The following is a 10,958-nucleotide window of genomic DNA, read 5'->3' as shown; positions in this document are numbered from 1 at the left end:
ATGTACAAAACGCCTGCGTAACGAGTTCTTCAATCCCTCGAGTCGTGCAATTTCGAGCAATCAGCGATTGCCGAATCCCGATCGATAATCGTGGACGTTTGATTCGACTTTGCTCTTCCAACGATTCGATATATTCGTCACATCGTTGCTCCCACGCAACATACTCCTCTATCGAATTCACCTTTGCAGCTTGCTCGCGCAGATTTCGTTCGGCACTGTTTTCCGCCATATTTCTAAATTTTTGCCAAAAAAAAGCCTCTTTACCATGATTTTTTTTATATTCTATCTTGATGTCTCTTTCCATCATGTGTATCCATCTAAATTTTTATTTCGCGGAAATTTTTTTTACTGTTTTTCCCGTGTTCCTCGTAAAAAATGTCTTCAGAAACGACCTTTCAAATAGGGGGCCACAGTTATCGTAATCGTGCCATTATTATTATCATTATTATTATTATTATTATATTTTTGTATTTTTATATTTTTAATATCATTATTATTATTATTATATTTTTGTATTTTTATATTTTTAATATCATTATTATTATTATTATTATTATTATTATTATTTTTATTATTTTTATTATTTTTATTATTTTTATTATTTTTATTATTTTTATTATTTTTTTAATATATACATAGCACATACACACACACACACACACACACATTTGTATTATATACACACTTGAATAAACTTATTATTATTATAATTAAAATTTATTTATGTGCTTCCTTCTTTCTTTTTCCTACGCATGCATGCATGCCTCGCGCTATCTCTCTCTTTATCTCTTTCTCTCGCGAACGTCATCCTTTTCCTACTTATGCGCTATCCTTCTCCTACACGCGTGCATGCCTCGCGCTATCTCTCTCTTTATCTCTTTCTCTCGCGAACGTCATCCTTTTTCCATGTGCATGCAAACGCTATCCTTGTTTTACGCTATGGACGCCTCGCGCTATCTTTCTCCCGTGCCCATAGAATATCATTAGCGCTATCCTTTTCCCAAACATTGCAAACGGCTCGCGCTATCCTTCTCCCACGCCCATAGAATATCATTAGCGCTATCCCTCTCCAACACATTGCGGACGCCTCGCGTTATCTCTCTCGCACCTACTCGCGGACGCGTGCGTTCCCGCGGACCCTCGCCTACCGAATTCGTCGCGGCCCCCTCCCCCTATCCGCGGATTCCACGTCTACCGGTTTCGCCGCGGTCCTCCCGCGTGACGTCATACCCCCCGCGACGGTTTTCTCTCACCCCTCACCCCCCCTCAAAGGACCTAAGTTAGAACCGGTTTAGTATCACTACTGTAAAGTTTTATATGATATTATATCAAATTTTTTATTTGCGATAAGGTTTTTATAAAAAAACTTATATATATAATATTACTATAATGTGATATGTAAAGCTTATATAATTAAAATACTTTTTTAGTTGATAATGAAACAAAGTTTTATTTCTTATTATTATATTGTATTTATTATATGTAAAATGTATGTGATAGATAAAATATATGTAATACATTTGTATATATATATATATATATATATATATATATATATATATATATATATGTGGCGGTTCGACGAACCACCACAAGATCGAAACAACCACCCGGTATATGCGCCGACGAACTCCGACGCGCAGGGCGCGCGGAGCTCGCGCGCAGGAACAAAACAAGCCGCAAGAGCTCACCGTGACGCGGCGACCATCGCGAGCCGCTACCAGTGAGTGGGATCCGTTGAGTGGGGCTTATAAGGCCGCGCAGGAGGCCCAGACGCAGAGTCGTCGCTCAGCTGACGGAGAGCATATCCCGAAGCAAAAAGACACGTATAGAGCGGAGAAATCCGCCACCAAGCATTTGTCCACAGAAGACTGACACCGAGGGCAAAAACACCACGCAGCCTTCCACGGTCCATACCGCCGCCCAAATCACCGGGCAACGAGAGGACAGGAGGAATCGAGAGTCGACAGTCGCCGGAGCCGCTTCCAAAGGAGAGACACGTAGGGTGGAACCTACTTCCTTGGAGGCTAATCCCGCTGGACTTAGAGCCGCCTCGACTAACGCGGCCCACACGGTTCTTCCTCAAGACGTGGGACATACGCTTGAGACGCTACACGTCACCCAGGGAAGCCTGGACAGCGCCACCGCTGTTATCGCCGCTCCCCGCTTCACCAACACGATCGGTGACACGGGAGACGCAGACGCTACCACCGAGCCGAGTACATCGAGGCGTCCAAGCAGCGCCACCTTCCGGAGTCGATCAGGCATCACAGTCCGACAGCGACTGGGAACCTACCACCAGCGTTTCCAGCACGCAGACGGATCCGGAAGACACCGCACGATCAACAGCGACAACCACGGAACTTAAGCCGAGTTCCCGGCAACCAAGTCCTCGACCTAAGGCCTCATCCACGAGGAGTCGGAAGACGCCGCAGCACGAACTTAAGCCGAGCTCACGAGCACCGAGCACTCAGCCTAAGGCCGCGTCCACAGGGCATCGAAGGCCATCGAAGACCGCGCGATACGAACAGTGGGGACCGCTGCAACAAACTCGCTCCACACCATCCATCACGTGGAGCGAAAGGCTACCGCGATAACCAGCTCTTGTAAGGGCTCCAACAAACCGGCCCTTTTCAGGGCCACCAAAAATAAAAACGTAGAACAATGTAGATTGGCAATCAAATAAATAACTCTAGTCACTCCACTTACGAGGCTTCAATCTCAAAACCACTCCTTGTGAATAAGCAAATTAGTGACCGTACACACAAAAGGCACTAAAGTGGTGACCCCGACAAGGAGAACATGCCAAAAGAAAGAGAAGCGACGATAATCGTCGACGATGAAGAGAGCAAAGTCAACAGGATAGCAGTAAGAATTCCACCATTCTGGCCAGAAGAACCAGAATTATGGTTCGCACAATTAGAGGGGCAATTCTCGCTATGCGGAGTGACGCAAGACGAAGCCAAATACGCATACGTACTATCAAAAATAGAGCCAAGACAAGCACGGGAAATTAAAGACGTAATAACACACCCGCCGGCACATCACAAATATGAGGCAATAAAAAAAGCACTCATACAAAGGCTGACAGACTCTCACGAAACCAGAATAAAGCAGCTACTGGAACGCGAAGAGCTAGGCGACCGCAGGCCATCACAATTTCTCCGGCATCTCAGCACACTGGCAGGCACAACAGTACCAAACGAGCTGCTAAGAACTCTCTGGCTCGGGCGACTACCACAACACATGCAGGCCATATTAGCGACACGCAATAACGACAACTTAGAGGAAGTAGCAGAGCAAGCAGATCGAATCCACGAAATCGGCAACAACAAGGCGTTGGTATTCGCAACATCCGCGGAAACAACAAACAAAAAACCGTGGGAAGAACAAATACAAGCTCTGAGCAGACAAGTCGCAGCACTGACTACGCAGATGGCAAACGCAACGAAACGATGGGACCGAGAAAGAGGCAAGAGCCGGCAGAGAAACCGCTCAGGAAACAGAGCACGAAGCAAAACCCCCAGGCAAGAAGGCGTATGCTTTTACCACCAACGTTTCGGAGAAAAAGCACGCAAATGCACACAACCATGCACATATAAAAAAAACGAGGAGGGCAGTCGCTAATGGCGGCCAGCGACGCTAGCCCGAAACCAAGCCGCTTGTTTGTGACGGACTGTATCTCAAAAACGAGATACCTCATAGACACCGGATCGGACATCAGCGTCTACCCACACACGATGATGCAAAGGAAACAGCGAGAAGAGGCCTATGAACTCTACGCAGCAAACGGCACAAAAATCGCAACGTATGGCTACACAACAATAAAACCCAATTTCGGCCTACGAAGGGAGTTCCCATGGCGGTTCATCCTTGCCAACGTCACGCAACCGATTATAGGATCAGACTTCCTCTCGCATTACCACTTGCTCCCGGATATTCGAAGAAGGAAATTGATCGACGGAAAAACCGGACTGATCGTGTCAGGAGCAACCAGCAGTGGCGAGACAGGCTCCATAAAAGCAGTACGGAGCAACACAAAATATCACCACGTAATATCGGAGTTCCCGGGCATAACACAACCAACGGGAATGAGAAAGACGACAAAACATACCACAAGGCATTATATAAAAACAACAACGGGACAACCCGAAGCATGCCGTCCACGCAGACTAGCACCGGACAAGCTGCAAGCCGCAAAAGCAGAATTCGACCTGCTGTTACAAGAAGGAATCATACGACCATCGAAAAGTCCATGGGCAGCACCACTACACATGGTTCCCAAGAAAAGTAATGCATGGAGACCATGCGGGGATTACCGAAGGCTCAATGCAAGAACAACGCCGGACCGATATCCAATACCGCATATCGAGGACTTCGCACAAACATTACATAACAAGAAAATCTTCACGACCATCGATCTTGTGCGGGCATACAACCAAATACCCGTACACCCGATGGACATAGCAAAAACAGCGATAACAACACCGTTTGGATTATTCGAATTCGTATTCATGCCGTTCGGCCTACGAAACGCAGCGCAGACATTTCAACGCTTCATAAACGAAGTGTTACACGGGTTGGATTTTTGCTACGCTTATATAGATGACATACTCATAGCATCAGCCACGCAAGAGGAACACGAAGAGCACCTACGACAACTCTTCACAAGGCTAGACGCATATGGCATACAAATAAACACGAGCAAATGCATCTTTGGGGACAACGAAGTAAAATTCCTCGGCTATCTCGTTTCGGAAAAAGGAACAAGACCTTTACCGGAAAAAGTAGAAGCCATACAAAGTTTCCCGAAACCAACCAACGTCAAACAACTACGACAATTCCTGGGAACAATTAATTTCTACCGGCGATTCATCCCAGGGGCCGCAAAGGACCAGGCCACGTTAAACGACGTACTCAAGGGTCCAAAAATAAAAGGAAAAATTCCGATCATATGGACAAATGAGTTGGAACAGGCATTCGACAACTGCAAGAATAGCCTCGCTAGAGCCACTCTTCTGATACATCCGGACCCGTCAGCAGAGCTAGCGCTGACAACCGACGCATCGGATACAGCAATAGGAGCGGTACTACAGCAACGGACACAAGAAGGATGGCAACCGTTGGCATTTCTGAGCAAAAAACTCAACCAAGCGCAAACAAAATACAGCCCATACGATCGAGAGCTATTAGCAGTATACACGGCAATTAAACATTTCAGACACATGGTAGAAGGAAGACAGTTTACAATCTACACCGACCATAAACCCATCGTATACGCCTTCAACCAAGATCCACTGCGCAGCTCTCCACGACAGGCTCGCCACCTCGAGTACATAGGACAATTCTCCACCGATATCCGACATGTATCCGGCAAAGACAACACAGTAGCGGATGCACTATCAAGAGTAGAGGAGATACACAAAACGGTCGGAAACGAAGAATTAGCAACAGCACAGAAAGACGACGAAGAGTTGCAAATAATTCTAGCCAACAATCAGGGACTGAAACTAACCAAGATACGGATTCCTGGCACGGCGACAGACATCTATTGCGACACAGCCACACCGATAACACGCCCATACGTGCCTAAACCACTAAGAAGGCAGGTCTTCCAGGCCCTGCATGGCTTAGCACATCCGGGAACTAAAGCATCGGCAAAATTGATCTCGCAACGATACGTCTGGCCCCAAATCCAAAAAGATTGCAACACATGGACAAAAACCTGCGGGCAGTGTCAACGAGCAAAGATAACAAGACACAACACAGCACCACTAGGAACGTTCCAGAAACCAACAGCACGGTTCGAACACATACACATGGACATAGTCGGACCGTTACCACCATCGAATGGATACAAATACTGCCTCACGATCATAGACCGATACACACGGTGGCCAGAAGCTACACCAATACCGGACATAACGGCAGAAACAATCGCAAAATATCTGTTCAAAGAATGGATCACACGATACGGGACACCAGCAAGGATCACAACGGACCAAGGTCGACAATTTGAAGCCGATCTCTTCCGACGCCTTGCACAGCTAACAGGATCAGCACATCTCCGAACAACGGCGTATCACCCGGCAGCAAACGGGATGGTCGAACGCTTCCATCGACAGCTCAAGGCAGCAATAAAGTGCCACCAGACAGATGCATGGACCGAGGTACTTCCAATGGTGCTAATGGGCATACGGGCAGCACACAAAGAGGACCTGAACGCCACAGCAGCAGAATTAGTCTTCGGGGAACCAATCCGCCTACCCGGACAGTTCCTGCAAGACCAAGGAAGGACACCAAAAACAGACCAAAGCGACTTTGCCGAGCAATTACGAAGAGTAATGCAGAAGTTGCGACCACAGCTTAAGCGACACGGACAGACAAATACGTTCGTATTTAAGGACATGAACAGCACGCCAAGAGTATTCGTACGACATGACGCACCTGCAGGGGCACTACAGCAACCCTACGACGGGCCGTACGAAGTACTCAACAGGGGCGACAAAACATTCAAGCTACGAATCAGAGGGAAGACAGTGAACGTCTCCATAGACCGGCTAAAACCAGCCTATACTCTAACAAACCACACAACAGCTGAGAACCCCAGCACAGAGACAACAAAGGAAGCCATCCCAGAAGCCACACGAACAAGAAGTGGACGACAAACACGACTACCAGTCCGATTCGCACCACAATAGGAGGGCTCTAAATCAACCAGGGGGGTCCTGTGGCGGTTCGACGAACCACCACAAGATCGAAACAACCACCCGGTATATGCGCCGACGAACTCCGACGCGCAGGGCGCGCGGAGCTCGCGCGCAGGAACAAAACAAGCCGCAAGAGCTCACCGTGACGCGGCGACCATCGCGAGCCGCTACCAGTGAGTGGGATCCGTTGAGTGGGGCTTATAAGGCCGCGCAGGAGGCCCAGACGCAGAGTCGTCGCTCAGCTGACGGAGAGCATATCCCGAAGCAAAAAGACACGTATAGAGCGGAGAAATCCGCCACCAAGCATTTGTCCACAGAAGACTGACACCGAGGGCAAAAACACCACGCAGCCTTCCACGGTCCATACCGCCGCCCAAATCACCGGGCAACGAGCGGACAGGAGGAATCGAGAGTCGACAGTCGCCGGAGCCGCTTCCAAAGGAGAGACACGTAGGGTGGAACCTACTTCCTTGGAGGCTAATCCCGCTGGACTTAGAGCCGCCTCGACTAACGCGGCCCACACGGTTCTTCCTCAAGACGTGGGACATACGCTTGAGACGCTACACGTCACCCAGAGAAGCCTGGACAGCGCCACCGCTGTTATCGCCGCTCCCCGCTTCACCAACACGATCGGTGACACGGGAGACGCAGACGCTACCACCGAGCCGAGTACATCGAGGCGTCCAAGCAGCGCCACCTTCCGGAGTCGATCAGGCATCACAGTCCGACAGCGACTGGGAACCTACCACCAGCGTTTCCAGCACGCAGACGGATCCGGAAGACACCGCACGATCAACAGCGACAACCACGGAACTTAAGCCGAGTTCCCGGCAACCAAGTCCTCGACCTAAGGCCTCATCCACGAGGAGTCGGAAGACGCCGCAGCACGAACTTAAGCCGAGCTCACGAGCACCGAGCACTCAGCCTAAGGCCGCGTCCACAGGGCATCGAAGGCCATCGAAGACCGCGCGATACGAACAGTGGGGACCGCTGCAACAAACTCGCTCCACACCATCCATCACGTGGAGCGAAAGGCTACCGCGATAACCAGCTCTTGTAAGGGCTCCAACAAACCGGCCCTTTTCAGGGCCACCAAAAATAAAAACGTAGAACAATGTAGATTGGCAATCAAATAAATAACTCTAGTCACTCCACTTACGAGGCTTCAATCTCAAAACCACTCCTTGTGAATAAGCAAATTAGTGACCGTACACACAAAAGGCACTAAATATATATATATATACAATAATATGTGCGAAATGCACTTTCCTTCTCTTTTTAAAATTATTTCTTTTAATATTATTATTTCAAATGAGCAGACGCCGTGTCTATAATGACTGAGTATAATTCGTTATCTCGTCTTAAAAAGCTGACTTCCAAGACTCCGCTATAGGATCTGGTTCATATATGACATAAAAAATACTGTATTATTGTAAGATAATATAATGTAAGTATATATATATATATATATATATATATATATATATATATATTATTGTTGAACATTATATACTAAAAATAAAATTAACGAATGCCAATTCTACAATAAAACTTTATTATTGTGATTTATTTGTTATTATTAAGAAATTTATTATTTAGATATTCTACACGAATAAAAAACTATCATATTATTAAATTATATATAACTATATTATTGTTGAACATTACATATTAAAAATAAATGCCTGATATTATATTACAAAAGTACAAAAGTGCAGTTGGCCTCGAAATGCTAAAAACGCATATACATTTTTTGCAGAAAAAAATTTAGATTTTTGCAAAAAGCAGTGAGATTACCTAAAAAAACCTCACAAAGGTAAAAAAAAATACGCCAAGTATATTAAAAAAATCCCAACATGTACGCAAAAAAAGTTTAATATCTATCTCTACAAAATAACTTTTAAAAAAATTTTTGCTTGAAAAATAATTTTTATACAAAATAAAAAACTGAAAAATGATTTTCCTCTAAAAAATAACTCTAAAAAATAACTAAAAAATAAAAACCTTTAAAAAATCAAAAATCAAAACTAAATGAAATCAATAATTAACTAGTCAAGTATTTATAAGCAATTCAGTTTATAAAGATTTATAATTTAAAATAGTATTTGTCATGAAATCAATCTTATATTTATAGAACTGTTATATAGACAGATTCACTCACAGATTCACGGGTTTCTATGAAATTAAAAAGCATTTTATTTTTATTAACAGAAACCTGATTTTCAAAATAAGTTCAACAATTTTAGATATTGTATATCACAAATTACACTATTATAGAGTTTATTAAGGGTGTTATATGCTATAATATCAAATCATATTGTTGAAGTGCGATTAAAATTCCTTTGATTTGCAAATATATAATTCGAAATAATATTTTTCGTAAACTCAAAGTCGCATAAAACAAACTTACACCAAAACAAAGTATAAAAACTTGGCGTGCCCGGGTCGTATTAAAATATATGGTCCCAGATTTGTATCGTTCATACAATATTTCGTGTTATATGAAAATTATTGCACATCTATTTTTAGAAACATTAAAATAATTTTAAATATTTATAATATGTACTCGTCTTAATACGACCCGGGGAACGCCAAGTTTTTATACTTTGCTTTGGTGTAAGTTTGTTTTATGCGACTTTGAGTTTACGAAAAATTTTATTTTGAATTATATATTTGCAAATCAAAGGAATTTTAATTGCCTTTAACATCAACAATATGATTAGATATTATAGCATATTATACCTTTGTTACGTCCTGGCGACTCCACGATTCCCTTCCTTTCGCAATGTTGCGGCAACGATAATCGATCGGTGATAAAAATGAGTCATTCAGTAAATGAAGCATCTTGCGCCACATATTTCTTTAAGCATTTAGTCACTTGTCAATATTAATATCTATGAGCAACCGTGGGAAAGACGCGAGAGACCGGTGACGAAACCGCGCCAGTCGCCTAAAAGTAAATGAAAATCAGTAGATATCCTCGAAATATAATTTTCCAACGGAAGAATAAATTGATATCAAAAAGATAATAAAATTCCCTCTAAGAAAATATCCGACAAACGTAACTAAATCAATAATGATGAAACTCCTGTGACGACATATCCAGTAACGACGGTAAGACCCTTTCTAATCAGATCATGTGCGCAAGACAAAATCTAATGCCCAACTGATATCGAGATCACCAATCGACGATCGCCACGGGTAAAAATTCGAAAAGTAGGAGAAACACCCCGTTTAATGAAGGCACTGGCATAATTTTTAATTCGTTAGAGACTTGGAAGATTCCCACTCTTAGAAATTAGAATACACCCCTAAAAAAGAGATATAAAAAGAGGACCCAAAGGGCCACTCTCTCACTTACTTAGCACTTACTTACTACTCACTTACTCACTCACTTAATTCTGTGCGTGCGTACTCTTCAGTTAACATAAGTCTCATTAAGTGCCGTGGCACCGCGAAAATTACTAGAAAAATTATACCAGTGCACTCATCGCCTGATTAATCTGGGCCCCGGCAACCCGGCACATTAAGAAATTCCACACCTTCACCTACGAAACAAAAAGTAAGTCACATTCATCCAATTCAATTTGCGCTATTAACCCTTGTAAGACATAACGCATTACGTTATACTATATTAACGCTGGTTTTCATAGTGAAAACCAGATCCGGCATTCCAAGCCAAACGGTCATTCGCAGGAGTCAGAGGACTCGAACGCCGATAAAATGCAGATTCTGCGCTACTAATATTAATAATCCACCAACAGTATCCGTTAAACATACTCTTCCCCTCTCACCTAACTACTCCTTCCCCAGCTACTCCCCAATCTACTTCTCCGAAGTCACTGAATCTCCGCTTTCCCCTCGTTCCTTCTCCTCTCTGTCCTCCTAAACAATTCACCCCCTACTTCCCCGCACCTTTCAGAGTCGGAATTCGAGCAAACGATAGAAGAGTTTTGCAACGAATTGCCTGACTTGGAAGCCGACTCGTCTTACCAGGATTAACCAAAACTAAGAATTCCCCCTTCTCTCTCTCTCCCTCCTTCATACCGCATCCTCTTACTCACTCTCACACATACACACACATGTTTTTATTTTTTATTTTTTGTTATTTATTATTAAATCTTTACATTGTATTAACCAGTCAGAACCTAAAATTTAACAGTACAGACTTTCCGTACCATTGTAACACCCGCGGAGCGATAAGCTCAACCACACACAACCACTCACACTCACACGATAAATGTAATC

General features: G+C 44.1%; 3 protein-coding genes across 3 annotated transcripts; all 3 read left to right on the top strand.

Moving 5' to 3' along the window:
• Positions 1–1,617: 1,617 nt before the first annotated feature.
• LOC138932827 (uncharacterized protein DKFZp434B061-like) lies at positions 1,618–2,597 on the top strand. Its single transcript, XM_070295014.1, has 2 exons — positions 1,618–1,826; positions 1,868–2,597. The coding sequence occupies exons 1-2, from the start codon at positions 1,618–1,620 to the stop codon at positions 2,595–2,597; spliced, it is 939 nt and encodes a 312-aa protein (XP_070151115.1).
• Positions 2,598–2,802: 205 nt separating this feature from the next.
• Positions 2,803–3,627, top strand: LOC138932825 (uncharacterized). Its single transcript, XM_070295012.1, has one exon. The coding sequence runs from the start codon at positions 2,803–2,805 to the stop codon at positions 3,625–3,627; it is 825 nt and encodes a 274-aa protein (XP_070151113.1).
• Positions 3,628–6,777: 3,150 nt separating this feature from the next.
• On the top strand, positions 6,778–7,757 carry LOC138932824 (uncharacterized protein DKFZp434B061-like). The gene is made up of 2 exons (XM_070295010.1): positions 6,778–6,986; positions 7,028–7,757. The coding sequence occupies exons 1-2, from the start codon at positions 6,778–6,780 to the stop codon at positions 7,755–7,757; spliced, it is 939 nt and encodes a 312-aa protein (XP_070151111.1).
• The last annotated feature ends 3,201 nt before the right edge of the window (positions 7,758–10,958 follow it).

This window comes from Polyergus mexicanus, unplaced genomic scaffold (genome assembly GCF_030449975.1).
Source record: "Polyergus mexicanus isolate NDT 795.1 unplaced genomic scaffold, iyPolMexi1.0 SCAF_4, whole genome shotgun sequence".
In the NCBI taxonomy this organism is placed as follows: Eukaryota; Metazoa; Arthropoda; class Insecta; order Hymenoptera; family Formicidae; genus Polyergus; species Polyergus mexicanus.
Note: the sequence above shows the minus strand (reverse complement) of the source record. Positions and strands in the feature narration are given on the sequence as shown.

Coding starts and splice junctions, on each gene's coding strand:
- LOC138932827 (XM_070295014.1), top strand. CDS start 1,618: ATGCGCCGACGAACTCCGACGCGCAGGGCGCGCGGAGCTCGCGCGCAG. Junction 1,827..1,867: donor ATCCCGAAGCAAAAAGACAC/GTATAGAGCGGA, acceptor ATTTGTCCACAG/AAGACTGACACCGAGGGCAA.
- LOC138932824 (XM_070295010.1), top strand. CDS start 6,778: ATGCGCCGACGAACTCCGACGCGCAGGGCGCGCGGAGCTCGCGCGCAG. Junction 6,987..7,027: donor ATCCCGAAGCAAAAAGACAC/GTATAGAGCGGA, acceptor ATTTGTCCACAG/AAGACTGACACCGAGGGCAA.
- LOC138932825 (XM_070295012.1), top strand. CDS start 2,803: ATGCCAAAAGAAAGAGAAGCGACGATAATCGTCGACGATGAAGAGAGC.